The sequence below is a fragment of the Notolepis coatsorum genome (assembly GCF_963971535.1).
Source record: "Notolepis coatsorum genome assembly, chromosome: 9".
Lineage (NCBI taxonomy): Eukaryota > Metazoa > Chordata > Actinopteri > Aulopiformes > Paralepididae > Notolepis > Notolepis coatsorum.
Window position 1 is genome coordinate 119,105,773 of NC_140173.1, and position 15,421 is coordinate 119,121,193.

At 43.7% G+C, this 15,421-nt stretch overlaps 1 protein-coding gene across 1 annotated transcript in view; it reads left to right on the top strand.

Moving 5' to 3' along the window:
• LOC311234938 (calcium-activated potassium channel subunit alpha-1a-like) overlaps window positions 1–15,421 on the top strand; it is a gene marked incomplete at both ends in the record, with an annotated part of 336,543 nt that overhangs the window by 284,958 nt on the left and 36,164 nt on the right. Inside the window, 4 exons of the mRNA XM_084322217.1 lie at window positions 7,402–7,477; window positions 9,599–9,674; window positions 11,641–11,811; window positions 13,895–13,986. Coding sequence (XP_084178343.1) covers window positions 7,402–7,477; window positions 9,599–9,674; window positions 11,641–11,811; window positions 13,895–13,986 — 415 coding nt within the window. The remainder of the gene's footprint in view (window positions 1–7,401; window positions 7,478–9,598; window positions 9,675–11,640; window positions 11,812–13,894; window positions 13,987–15,421) is intronic.

Genomic DNA, 15,421 nt, shown 5'->3' on the forward strand with positions numbered 1-15,421 from the left:
CTGCTGACTCTGGTGAATGCTCTGTTCTGGTCCTGTTAGACCTGAGCGCAGCGTTTGACACGGTCAACCACAACATCCTTTTGGACAGGCTCAGGGAGTGGGTGGGCATCTCTGGGAGCGCTCTAAACTGGTTTGCCTCTTATCTGAGGGAGAGAACGTTCTCGGTGGCTGTGGGTCCTTTTAAATCTGACCCCACCCCCCTCTCATGTGGGGTACCACAGGGATCGGTGCTAGGACCACTCCTCTTTGCCATTTACATGCTTCCCCTAGGCCTCCTCATCAATAAATTCACCGGCATTAAATATCACTGCTACGCAGACGACATACAACTACTCTGCTCTTTTAAACCCGACAACTTGGAGAAACTCAGCCTTCTCCAGGAGTGCCTGCTCGGCATTGAGAGCTGGATGGGGAGTAACTTCCTCCAGTTAAATGCAAATAAAACGGAGGTGCTGATCGTAGCAGCTGAAAAGACTGCAGCTAGAGTGGTCACTCACTTGGGGTCCCTTAAAGACAACATACGTCCCCACCTGAGAAACCTGGGTGTTGTCTTTGACCAGGCCATGAACCTAGACAAACATGTCAAAACACTCACACGCACCTGCTTCTTTCACCTCAGAAACATTGCAAAACTGCGCACCATCATATCTCACTCTGAACTAGAACTATCCGTGCATGCTTTTATTTCCTCTAGGCTTGACTACTGCAACTCACTTTTCACCTGTCTCACCAAATCATCCACAGATAAACTACAAATGGTCCAAAATGCTGCAGCCAGGCTACTCACAAGGTCAAAAAAATCATGTCACATCACTCCCATTCTGGTATCCCTGCACTGGCTCCCGGTACACTATAGAATTCACTTCAAAGTCCTCACTTTCACTTTCAGAGCACTTCACGGTCAGGCCCCTATCTACATCACGGAACTCATCCAACCCTACACCAACACCCGCTCACTCAGATCTGCCGATCAGCACCTCCTGGTGGTCCCCAGGTCCAGGCTAAAAACAAGGGGTGATCGAGCCTTCCAGGTGACAGCACCAAGGCTCTGGAACGCTCTCCCCCTGGACCTGCGAACTGCCCCCTCTGAAAACTCTTTTAAAAAACAACTAAAAACACATTTGTTCAGACAGGCCTTTGATCATGCATAGGCGCCTTTTCTTGTCCTCACTGTTCTATAGTTTTGTTTTAATTAGTGACTCATGATTTTATCCAAATTCTTTTATTCTACTTTTTCTATCTGGTTTCACTGTTTTTAACTGCTGTTTGTTTGTTGTCATTTATTTCTGATTTTGTTTTATTGTGTTTTTAATTAAGCTGTAGTGTAAAGCACCCTGTGCATTCGTGCTGTGAAGGGTGCTATATAAATAAAGGTCATTCATTCATTCATTCTCGGTTCAAGGAGGGATAACCTTTGACATGAAGCCTCATTCATTGGTTGATGTGCGTATGACATAACAAATAATGACCCCCCCCCCCCCCCCCCCCTATTCAACCGTTCTGTAGCTCCGCTGGGAGGGCTGACGGAAGCATAATGGTTTTCCTTATAATCAATAGAAATCCAGAATCAGTGCTTCTTTCATCCCATTAAATTATGTGTCTTGTCAGCCCCTTCCTATGGGTAATTCAGAAGGAGGAAACCAGTGTGGTTGTTTAGTGTTGTTTAGTGTGCTCTCAATCCCCCCCCCCCCCCCCCCCCCATGGACTTAATTAATGATCTTCTCTCACCTTGGGGATTAAGTACTCTGTAATACATACCTCAGCCAGGTAATACATCATAATTACAGGACCTCTCATTTCACTCTCTCAGCTGCTGCCCAGCACGAGGAGACGACTCCATTGGAGATCCAGTACTAGGCAAAAGCGCGGGTAATAAAAAGAGCTACTAAAAGGGTTCCTGCCCTCCGCTCATAGTCTCGGTGGCCCGGCGAGGACTACGGCGTGTACAGTATGTTCCCAGATATGTTCAAATTGAGCCTTGATTAAGAGGAGGGAGGACCCCCACACTTATGGCTAATGTAAAAGGGCATGCAGAGTTACACCCTGGAAAAATTGGATTAATCTCCTTAGACTACTGGAAGTGAGCGTTGCTCCCGAGAGAGCGCCCTGGCAGGCGTTGGATTAGCACAGGCTGCCTGAAAGATGCTAGCAGCCACTGCAGCCACTGCAGCCACTGAGCTCCCGGGCCTACGGGAGAGAACAGAGGGACCTGCCGTATCAGCTTTATACTTTAAGAAACACGATCCTTGAGAAAAGTGATCTTTTTGAAGACCACTCCTTTGTTTCGGCTTGTGTGTATTTAACTTTTTTTAACATCTCAAATATGGAGATGCGTTGATGTAGTTCAGTGCAATTTTATACCCAGGATAATTTATGACTTTATGAATTTATTAACTTGATTTATGAGTCCTTCCTAAATGGTGGGAATGGGAAGGATGTGAGGATATGGTCTTGAGGAAGATGTGCTTGGATTTTAAACTGCCACTGCCCTCTAGTGACAGACTAGCGTACTTACAGCCTGATGGTCCACAGTGCTGTCTTGTGCTCTTACGGCAGCTGGCAGCGGTAAGGATGTAGCCTCCTTATATGGCCCTTCAACCGCTGGCAGGAAGCCTCCATGTCTATTGTCAAGAGAAGGGAAACTACTGTAACTTACATTTAAGCCTCTTTACTCCGGCGGCCCCCCGTCACATGTAATCACTCCATAGGTCTATATTATGTTATTCAACAGTTAGCTCCAACCAAGTAATTTGATTGGACAAGCAGCATTACTGTACGTTCAGTATAACAGCACTGGGACTTTTAACTATATGTTAAACTCGATTCTTGTACCGGATCTCCTCTCTGGTAAACAAGAATACCCTGAAGACTCTGGCAGGAGCACTCATTCAAGGGTACTACGACTATGCTTGCACCTCATGGTACCAAAGCACCTCAAAGGCACTAAAAAACAAATTACAAACATCTCAAAACAAGCTAGTCAGACTACTGCTTGACCTGACTCCTAGAACCCACCTCACCCCTGCCCACTTTGACAACCTAGGATGGCTTAGAGTAGACGACAGAGTACAGCAACTTGCAATGGGCCTGGTCTACAAGATACACTACGCGACCAAGGTACCCATGTACATGTCAAAATACTTCCCAAAGGTCAGTGAATACCACGATCACAACACCAGAGGGAGCTCCACAAATCATGTTAAACCCAGATTCGGCTCAAACAAGGGACTAAACACGTTTCGCAATTATGCCACATCAATGTGGAACGCCCTACCCAAAGCTGTAAAGGAATGTGAATCACTACCCACTTTCAAAAACACTCTCAAAGAACACCTACGGGAGACTGCAATTCGAAACTGGCCCCTACAAATGTCCTAACCCAGTTGTACAGTAAATTACCAAGTATCACTTTGTCAGTATTCCAATGTACAGTGTACAGTGTGTCACCCCCCCCTACCCAACCCCCCCCCCCCCCCCCCCCCCCCACCTCCAATGTACAGCCCAAACCCACCCACCCAACACCACCCCACCCACCCAACCTCCTCCAATGTACAGTTTCTACGTCAAATGTATACACTCTTTTTCTGGACACTTTTTGTATCACAAACAGTACTGTATTTGCAAATCTGGTATGTCATAAATGTATAGATGTAGCAGTACTGTCTATCTGTATGTCATGTATGTAATATATGTTATGAATTGAAAATGGGGGACCCTGATGTAAACAAGACGAAAGTCTTTCTCTGGTCTGCAACCCCTTAACAATTGTATGTATTGAGCTGTACTGTACTGTACCCATTCTGCAATCTGTTAATAAACTTTTCAATCAATCAATCAGTCATGTATCACTGCCCCGCACAGGTGTTCCATTCATAACGGTTAATTAGGCTTAACGGTCGTTATCAAGAGCACAGTTGTGGAACTATTTGTTGGCGGAGCTGTTGTATAAAAGCAATATCACACTCAAGGTCGAGCTGTTATACTCCATGCTGATATTCAGTATAACAGCCCTCCCTCTCGTGTGATATTGCTTAAGTATTTGCCTCGTGAGAAGAGATGCATTGTGGGAATGGAGGATGCACCGCTGGTTGTGTGTGTGTGTGTGTGTGTGTGTGTGTGTGTGTGTGTGTGTGTGTGTGTGTGTGTGTGTGTGTGTGTGTGTGTGTGTGTGTGTGTGTGTGTGTGTGTGTGTGTGTGTGTGTGTGTGTGTGTGTGTATATTGGGGAGGATAGGGTCCTGCAAACATTCATGAATTAACACATGCATTTAGGCTATATGACATGCTCATACTCAATGTACTGCATTAGTGTGTGTGTGTGTGTGTGTGTGTGTGTGTGTGTGTGTGTGTGTGTGTGTGTGTGTGTGTGTGTGTGTGTGTGTGTGTGTGTGTGTGTGTGTGTGTGTGTGTGTGTGTGTGTGTGTGTGTGTAGTATTGTAACGTGGTGTAATCTAATCTCTACTAGGCTGACAGTCAGTATTATTTTTATCCCAGCTGAAACAGCCCAGACGGCTTATTGATAAAAGGTCCCATTGGTCGGCACAGCAAACAACATGTGATGGAGAGGAGGCGCTGCACACTCTCAATGAGAACTCTCTCTCAATGAGCATCTGGCTCCTGGACACGTGTGTGTGTGTTATTTGTTTGTGCAAGAAACTTTGGCGTGTGATGATTTTTATCATACATGATGCATACGTGTTTATGGGCCAGATAATCATTGAGAGTTTTTCTTGGAATCTGTGCCGATTTCAACCCCCCCCCCCCCCTCTCCACAAACACAAGTGCACCCACACACACACACGCACGCACGCACACACACACACACACACACACACACACACACACACACACACACACACACACACACACACACACACACACACAACACACACACACACACACATATGCGCACACACACACACATATGTGCGCACACACACACACACACACACACACACACACACACACACACACACACACACACACACACACACACACACACACACACACACACACACACACACACTATGAAAGGATGCACCTTCCCAGTACACACATTCATTGAGAAGAATCATGCAACCCCCCCCCCCCCCCAGACTGCAAAGAATGAATAGTGTTTATGAAAGCATTTCTGTTCGAGCTACTAATTGTAAAAGGCCAAAAATACAGATCTGCCACATTGCAGAACAGCTGCCATGTCACCAATAAGACTTAAAATACAAAAATAATTGAAAATAAATAAATACATAAACACAGAATAAAAAAGATTATAATAATTTGCTAAATTATGATAAAAGGATGTGACTTCCTAACCTGGCGTTGGGATGTGCTGTTATTAGCATTGTTGTGATTATATCACACAAGCTGTATTTATATCCGGAGTATTTTATATCCATCTGTGCAGGCGCAGTGTTTTGACCTGCTTTACTCGTTTCTGTTGAGTAAATCCTAATCCAAAATAATTTATTATTTATTTAGTTATTTATATTTTATTTTATTTCTGCTTCGCTGCGGTCACAAGTCCATTCAAAAACTATATTTAAATTGAAACTACTATTTATTAACGATGAAGAAATGTATTCAGCATATATTCCACCACACATTGTATCATTGGCAAATAATCCCTTCATGCATTGTATGACGTCCACCCTGACAACTTGCATTACAGTAGGAAGATTTAAGAGTATTATGTATAAAACTACCCGGTTCCCTAATGGGCACCTATCTGTGAGCTACTGTACTTGAACCTGGTTAGGTCATATGGAATAAGCACTTGATCTATTCATTTAATATAACTTTACTCAATATATGCATACACACCTCTCTATAGTGAAGTTTAACTCACAGGCATTATCGTACCTGGGGGAAATTGCTTTGTTGTCAGCAGCACTACTTGGCAAATCGTTGGCAGAGAATAGGCTATGATATAAATAAATTAAATGTATATTATATTATAAATGTATGGCAAGCATATACAGCTGTCTTTCATTTCAATGTCAGCTGGGTTATTATTTTCAAGCCCCCAGGGTTTGTTTTTTTCATCCCACCTGTGTATCTTTTATGTTATTGTATATCTTTCTCTTTCGTTTTATTTTATTATATTATATGCACAAATAAACAAGCATAAACATGAAGATGTTCAGCATGCTGAAGGCCATTAGACTGAAACGTTAGCATGGTCGAAATAAATTGAATTGATGAAATTGAAATTAGTGAACTCTGTTCTGAGTGTCTGTGTGTGCTGACTCTTTACCTCTGGGTAGTAGTATACAGTGCTCTGTATTACCGGGAAATTAGATGGAATAATGGAAATAACACATTATTTCAGTCTAATTCCCTGGTAATGAAGACTCCGGTTACTGAAGTGCTACCCCAATCTAACAAACAAACATTGGGAAGACACTTCATTTTATAGACCAAATATACTTTTAGACTTTGTGTGTATGTGCAATGTTACTCACTGTGCCTTGTATATATGTATTATATTTATCTATTTTTACCTTATTTTATAGCACTCGCTTGTATTTAAATGATGTTTTAGTTAAGTATTGTGTGATTTTGTGTGAAGGGCGGACTAGCAAAGTAAGATTTTCATTATATGGCAAACTGTCTGTTTAACTGTGCACATGACAATAAACAATCTTGAATCTTGTATGACATATGGCTGCATAGGAAATGTACTATACTTTTGCTTACCAAAATAATACACTTTTAATACGTTTACAAAATGACAAAAGTCACTCATGAGAATAGCCTGGTTTATGACATTTTTGCTGCCATCATTTACTTGTGCACAATGCACATGTAACCCAGCTGGATTAGAATGCTGGTCCTCTGCATGGGAAACCAAACTTCTGCCCCTCAGCCAAAGGGGCCCTGGTCATGGGAGATATGTTATCAGGCTTCAGGCAGGGCTGCTTCCTCCTATGTAGAAACCTGTCCGGGACACGGCACCACTCTAACCCACCTGGATCTGAACCTGGGTCCCCTGCATGGGAAACCAAACATCAGTCAGGATAGATGGCTAGAACCCCCCCCCCCCTGGCCCATGTATTTGCTTTTGTGAAATCAGTCCAAATCAGAGTGTGAATGTGATATATCACCAGAAAGTATTCAACCTCTACTGTCTTAAACTATGAATGAACACAACACATTACCATCTTTAGGTAATGCATTTTGAAAACATTGTTCCGCTGAAAACTTAAAATTGAGTTATACTGTATGTATGGCTCTTCATCTGAGCTATTCAGTTTCTGCTTACATTACTTGCTTCATCTTGTATTAGTGTCAATTTACATCATTTTCTGTCTCTCTGTCTCCCCCCCCCCCCTCTCTCTCTCTCTCTCTTTTTCTCTCTCTCCCCCTCTATGTCTCTCTTTTTCTCAATTCTCATTTCCTCACAGGTTTAAGATTCCTGAGAGCACTAAGGTTGATACAGTTCTCAGAAATTTTACAGTTTTTGAATATCTTAAAAACAAGGTAAGTATAGTGCTTCCATCCGTCTGCCAGCACTATAATTCAACCACCACTCCACCACTCCACCACCACCACTACCACTACTACCACCACTACTACTATACTGCACTGTTCAGCACAGCCACAAAACCCATCTGACATAGAGGCGTGGGTCAGGTTTTCTCTTTGTCTAGTCAGTTTCACGTGACACCTTAAAAGGATAATACGGGTGTTATTTTAAGGCTGACCCTCTCCTTTACATTATTCCTGGTGGTGTCTGTCTGCACACGCTCAGCGTATTTTGAGAGGTCAGGGTTTGTTCTCCAAGTTTTCAGGAGAAGTCACTTGCTGCCATTCATGTGTACAGTGTGAAAAACAACTTCCACAGACTTGGGAATTGCCTGAGCTAGGTAATAATAATAACAAAAATGTAAACGTGTTGGTTTGATCATTATTTCATTATGCCAGCCTATCCCGAGGAGCTTTCCAAAATGAAAGACTCTTTTACAGTGAGTGAGTGAGTCGATTCAAATTGAGAAATTCATGTCAGAAGTGTTACACAATAATATCACTCTCTGGGAGTTGCAATGACTAACTACCAATTCTCAAACTAGCTTATCATTAAAGAGGCTTACGACAAAGCACTCCACCAGCTGAGGACCATGACTGTGAGTGGCGGTCGGCAACTTCCTGTGATGCTCTTCCCGCTGAGCTCTGCTGAAGCATAGATATATATAGAACACTAGATAGCTTGCCCACGCTGCCGGCCAATGGAGAGCGACGTCACTGAACCGCCGCCATCTTGCTCCAGTTAGCCTTGAGTGAGAGTGAGTGAGCTGCACAGACAAAAATACTCATAACTCGCTGAAATATTGACGGATTTACAAACGGTTTGGTTTATTACAAGCATTATTAACGTGGCTATGATTCAAGCGGTTTGTAAAAAAAAAACATCTTACATTTTTTTTATAAGTATGCAGTATCATAACTACATCTTTGATGTTTATAGCAAACCAACCCGTTTGTAAATCCGTCAATATTTCAGCGAGTTATGAGTATTTTTGTCTGTGAAGCTCACTCACTCTCACTCAAGGCTAACTGGAGCAAGATGGCGGCGGTTCAGTGGCGCTGGTGACTCCGCCTTAAGCTATCTAGTGTTCTATAGATATCTATGTGCTGAAGAACCAGCTTGCGTAAAACGAGAGAGAACCAATGGATGCATCTGCCTGCGCTCTGACTCATGGTCTCCAGTAATGAGTTGTAATCACTGACTAATTCACAAACAACTTCAATTAATTCCTGTCCCATCTAATTCCAATCTTATAACATCCTCCATTCACAACCTGCCAAGGCTAATTGCCACAGTTGAAAATGGTCGGTGAATGAATGAGTGAGTGAGACGGCACGTTAGCAGTTGAGTAGCCGAAAAAGATAAAAAGGAACCTGACCTTCGCGAGTATTTTTTTTATTAAAATGACAACAACACTTAAGAGGTCTATTATTATACCTTACTTCCTGCAGGGTATTGGTGTGCTATTAGATATGTGCTCATGTGGACCCAGGCCTTAGAGTCGTCACGGAAGCACAGTGCTGTAAAAGTACATTAATCCGCCATGCAGTTTAGCCCTAAAGTAGGTGAATCTACGGTGCACGGAACGACATAATGGAGTTATGAAAAGCATTAACGAAAGCTACTGGACTCGCCACAGCAAAGTGCGCTCAGATAGGCATGGTCATAGGTTGCGGTTAAGTAACGGGAGTTTCCAAGAAAATGCCATTCTTTTACTAGTCATGACATAATGTACATCCTAGGAGTTTCGAGTTCAAACCTCCATTCTCTAAATTGATGCTCTTTAAATTGATTTTCATAAATTCTTATACTTCATATTTTGCCCTTTTTTTGTTTGTTTGTTTGTTTATTGACTTACCTACTCTCCAATTTAAGTCTAACCACCGCGCCTACCTGGCGGTGAAGTGTCTTCGGAGCCTAAGTTGCACCGAGAGTAGACTATAGAGAGTAGACTATAGATCCTACCGCTCCCTCATCTTATCCTCTTTAGAGCTGATCTCACCCATTCTACTTTCTTTCTGTCACCCCTGGTCTGGATTTCTTTGAGAAAGTTTTATGGTTCTTGTCCTACCCAGCAATTCCATCAAGCTGGTGAACCTGTGTTCCATCTTCATAAGCACATGGCTAACAGCTGCCGGATTCATACATTTGGTAAGTGGACTGGGCGATGGTTCACGCGGGGGGTTTATTAGGTACCTGCCTTATACGCCTGGTTCCAACACAATCTCTGCGCCAAGGGTTGTCAAAGTAGGGTCCGCATCAGGTGTGCGTTTTAGTTTGGATTGTTTTCTTGGACTCTATAGATTTCAAGGACCAGTGGCCATTGTTAGATCACCATTAAAATGTTCAGCTCTCAGAATTGTATCCTGTAAATGAAAGGGTTAAAGGGTTGCTAGAGAAGATAAGTGTAATTTCATCATTATGTTGATTTTAAGTTAACTCATTGATCGAATGTATTGAGACAATGGCTACTCTTATTTAGATGTTTCATTCTCCCCACAACTCTAGACACTTAAAGGACCATACCAGTCTAATTCTGACGCCTTGCCATTACAGGATATCGCTCCTGTCTTTAACAAATTGTGTGTTCGTAGGTGTATACGGTGTGTGTGTGTTTGAACTGATATCAGTTTACCTTACTAAACCAAACTTTCAAACGGCCATTGATGTTGAAAAGGGGTGGAAAATACTCCATGAGACTTGAAAGTTGTTCAAAGTTGCTAGTAACTCAGCTTTCTGAAAATCACTGAGTTGTTTAACTTAAGGGTGAATTACCTACAGTATTCCTAGCGACAATTTCCATAACTGTTTTCAACATCAATGGCAGTGTGAAAGGTAGGCGGAGATCTACCAAAACATACACTTAAATATGTTTTTTTTTTCACATTAAATCTATTGAAGATATGAACAATATCTGGTAATGACAAAATTAGACTGGTATGGTCCTTTAAAGTCACCATGAGATTACATTTACAACGGTGTTTCACTCCTGTGATCTGACAGGTCTGTTTATGGGAGGGACTTTATTTTAATATTGACCAATAGTGTGAAAAGGGAATGACAGCTATGTTAGCCTCCAGTCCGTTGTCAAGGACCGAGGGCAGGGACGTTTTGCTGGTGGGAAGTAGGATTATTTTCGATTCGACAATCCTATTTTATTGGATGGACATTTTATTCAGTTTATTCTGTGACATAATGTGGCCACTTCCCAGGAGTAGAATAGAATCAAATCCAGATATAATATTGTTGTCAGTTGTCAGTGTTAATTGGCATCAGCTGCACAGTTTATCTACTGTAAAGCACATGAAGTTTTTTGTTCTATTTAGTTATTTAGTTTTTCCACTTCACGGTGACTATAGGTAACACTCAAAGCTAAAATTCAAAGATCTCCCGTTCCCCCAGACAGTACACGACAGACCCGGCCAGATATACAGTACAGTGCATAATGTCCGATAAAGCTTTGACAACCCGCCCCCCGCTTTTCCCCGCTCTGTCCCGTTGGATGCCAGCAGACAAGGCGACGGTTATGGAGGACAGGTGGAATGATGGTCACATCAGATCCAGCTACTCCCGGTCAGCTCTGCTCACAGCCGACGGGTTGGAGTGGGCCGAGGGAATGTGTTTGAACCAGGCCTTCTTAGAGCATGTTTCCATGTGATGGTGAAGACGTAGGGGCACCTCTGTCTATCATAAAACACAGATCAATTCACACCTTTTCATTTCCTTTCAGCTACTGTATCTGCCGACAACTGGCTCAAGTTGTTTCCAAAGTACATTCATGTCAATGGCTCTACTCTATATGACAGCTCGGCAAAGCATCAGAATGCAGGAGAACTGTTTTACCACTAGATGGAAGCATTAGCTCAACTATGTCTCCAGAACGGCTTCATGATCTGAATGAAAGCATGAGCACTTGTGCCTGGATTCAATACAAAAAAAAAAAAGCTTTAGCAATATTTGCTGTGTGCAAAAAGCCCTGATTTCTGATGGAAGTGGTTTAGTCTTATTTGTGTATGAGCAAAACAACAGCTGCGGGCCCCACACAATGGTTTCTGGCAACACACAATGACGTTTTCTTTTAACTGTGTACTCTGTTGAATCCCTCCGCCCGCTTTAGGTGGAAAACTCAGGGGATCCGTGGGAAAACTTCCAAAATTCCCAAGTACTATCCTATTGGGAATGTGTCTACTTGCTGATGGTGACAATGTCCACAGTTGGATACGGGGACGTCTATGCAAAAACCACCCTGGGCCGTCTGTTCATGGTCTTCTTCATCCTCGGTGGTTTGGTAAAGTCAGGCTTTTCTCCCCAACCCCCCCTCATCCCCCTCCTCACCTGCCTGTCCCCATCTCTACAGCCTGCCGCATAGCACTGTTGGAATGCCAGACAGCAATGTGGAATTACACTAGTCGTGTTTTTGAAATGTTTGAACCTGATCTATTCTGATTGACAATGGACCTATCTCAAACCCTGCCCCCTCTTTTCTTGATCCTCCAATCACAAATGTTGCAAGCAACGGCAAATGTTGTTGGAGGATCAACAAAAGAGGGGGCGGGGTTTGAGATAGGTCAATTATGCGTCCTAATATGCTGGTTAATTAGTTAGAAGTGCATTGACTGTATCAGTTGATTGTATGTTGATGTTAGCACCACTGTTAGTATAGGCTTTTGTACCGTGTCTGTTGGAGTTACTATGTGCTCCCATGCCCCCTCCCCTTGTGTGTCATATACCTGTCTTTTGTTTAAGAGTAGAGCATAAGGCAATAAGGCATTGTGTGATAATGTTGTCACCGTTCTCTTAAAAGCAGTTACGGTCGCAGGACACCCCCTTCCTCTCGTGTCTCCTCCCACTATTCCAACAAACACAACGGCATGGAGACGAGGCTTAGGCCAGCCTGGCGGTTTCCATAGCAACAGCAGCATCCCACTCTCCCTCTCACCTCTCTCCCTAGTTAAGAGACCTGCTAGACTAAGACTACCACAAACAATACAGTCTCTCACACACACACACATGCAAGTGTGCACGTAGGCCTACATACGCGCACACACACACACACACACACACATTTAGAATCTTTATTTATGTCCACATAAAGACAATGTTTAAAGGACACAAATATTACCAGTGCACTTGTACATTGTAGGTTATTCTGATACAATCGTGCCCAAATTGACAATGGCACACACACACACACACACACACACACACACACACACACACACACACACACACACACACACACACACACACACACACACACACACACACACACACACACACACACACACACACACACACACACCTTTGACCCACAACTAGACCCTCCCCTGTCCTCCTCCAGCAGTGAAGGTCCGAGCCAAAAAACAATTAGCATACCCTACAGTGAGATAGCTAACCACATCCATCTCCCATCGTTGATGACCTGCAGCTGTGTGGCTGTGGACCGTGCGGTGGCCATAGTGATGGGCTGTTCCAGAGGGATCTGGAAGTCTTTAGGTTAGCAGCGTGGTCTGCTTCCTATCAGGAGCGGGAGTAATGACTCCAGGCTGGAGAGGCTGTAAACCTCAGCGCTCTCGTCAAACTCACGTCATCACACATTATCGTGCCCGGTCCTGGAACTGCTTAGGTGCACTCTTCCAAGGGCGCTCTTCTAGTATGTATTCATTATGGAGAGGGTCCTTAGTGGTTGACTAGATGATAGCCTAGATGAATAGATGATAGGCTTACAGAAACGCCTATGGCAAATTGCCAATTAGGGTTAGTTAGGAGTACCCCAAATCGTAGTCTAGAACCTTGACCCTTTGGTAGGGTAGCACGCTGCGAACCTCTGCAAAATGCATCCAGCTCATTTCTTTTTGCCCAACAAATGAGTCTTAATGTGTTTTGCAGCTGTGGGCCATCAGGTGGGCCTATTTCAAGTCAACCTGCCAGGTCATCTGTGTTTGTTGGACAAAACATGGCACATAGGCTTTTTTTTCCCCCCCTCGCGTTTGAAACTCTGCTATTAGCGGGAGATTTTGGGTGCTATCACAGAGATCGACTGTCAGTCGGCTGTGAGAAAATTATATTGCCCCCCTCCCCCCAACCTCCCTCCCTACCCGCCCCCTTCCTATACATAAAAACGGGGCAACTTTTTTTTAACCACTGTTTCTCCTGTATCAAAAGTAACTTTTTACTTTGATAATAATTATAATGAGGGGAATACCGTCTATCTCTGTTTGTTCTAATTTTTTTGAAAATCGACCTCTGAGAACCGTGGGGAAGAGAGTTTTTACAATAGTCATATTGTACACACACACACACACACTCGCTCTGAGGCACAGTGCTCTCCCTTTTTTAGTCTCTGCTTCTGTCTCCCATCTTCTCCTTAGGCCATGTTTGCCAGCTACGTCCCTGAAATCATAGAGTTAATAGGAAATCGCAAGAAATATGGTGGTTCCTATAGTGCGGTTAATGGGAGAAAGTAAGTATTCCAGCGAGCACTGGGTTCTGCTGTTGTTTCTGTCCACGTTGGAACCCTCTCTCTGCATGCCTTTCTTTCTTTTTGTTTTCTGTCTTCATGCATGTAGGCCATGTTTGCTCGCTACGTGCCAGAAATTGCTGCTCTCATCCTTAATCGGAAGAAATACGGAGGGAGTTATAACTCGACACGAGGCAGAAAGTAAGTCCAGAATCCAGACAAGGTGTGGTTGTGTGACCCCCCCCCCCCCCCCCCCCACCACCCTTCTCTCTCTCTGTTACTGGGGGGGTAATTTAGAACAGTACGTTTAGACTGTTAATGTCAAGTCACACACATGCGTGACTGGAGACCTTGGCCACTAGGACACACATGTCCATTCCCCCCTCTCTCTCTGTCTCTCTCTTTTCTCTCTCCCTCCCTCTCTTTCTTCTTCCATTCCTGCCTGTCTCTTTCTCTCTCTTTTCTCTCGCTGTCCCCCCACTCAGAACCCATAACCGAAACCACTGGCGTGATGTCCACCCCCCCCCCCCCCCCCCCCCCTCAAAACCATCCTGTGTTGCGCTTTGATTTAATTTTGGAAACTAGAGCTTTCATGACTACTACGCTGCAGACACAACCGTAATCAGCGTTGCCTCTAGTCTATCAAACGTGTACGTGTAAGTATGTGTGTGTCATCCCATCTCTCAATGTGCCTCAATCAATTCAGAACGAGTACACATATTAATTAGGAACGCTGTTCCTCTATGTGAAAGAAACTAGTCATGAAATCCCTACTATCTACTTATAAAGGATTTTTTTTAGGCTTCACAAGAAAATGGAAAGACCTGAAAATCTGCAAGTCCATTATTATTGGTGGTTTTTCAAAAGTATCATCAATCTCAATGGCCATTGCAGGATAACTATGATTTATTTTCTTGTTTCCCTTTTGCGTTGAGTTGACTTTGCATGCTTTTACAATTAATATAGTCCTTATCTGCATAATTTCTGGCATGTTCTCTATGATCTTGCGAACGTCTTGCTTTTTTATGATTCCTATGATTCCTGGTGAAAAAGCCATCTTCCTGCTGTCTCGTCACTGCTAGCCCCCATCGCATCATCACTGCTCGACGTGGCTCTGACCGTTCGTGTCATCATCACTGCTCGACGTGGCTCTGACCGTTCGTGTCATCATCACTGCTCGACATGACTTTGGCCCTGATCTTCGGTCACCTCCCACACCCTGAATGCTGGATGCCTCGTTCTCATTGGAGGCTCTCGATTGCTTATGGCTTGCTTTGCCCCGCTTGGTTTCTCGTGTTCACCTGGTTCTCCTGTCTGTGTGGCGGTAGATGTTGTCTCCTCCAGAAGCTGTGTTGTCTGTAGATGTTGTCTCCTCCAGAAGCTGTGTTGTCTGTAGATGTTGTCTCCTCCAGAAGCTGTGTTGTCTGTAGATGTTGTC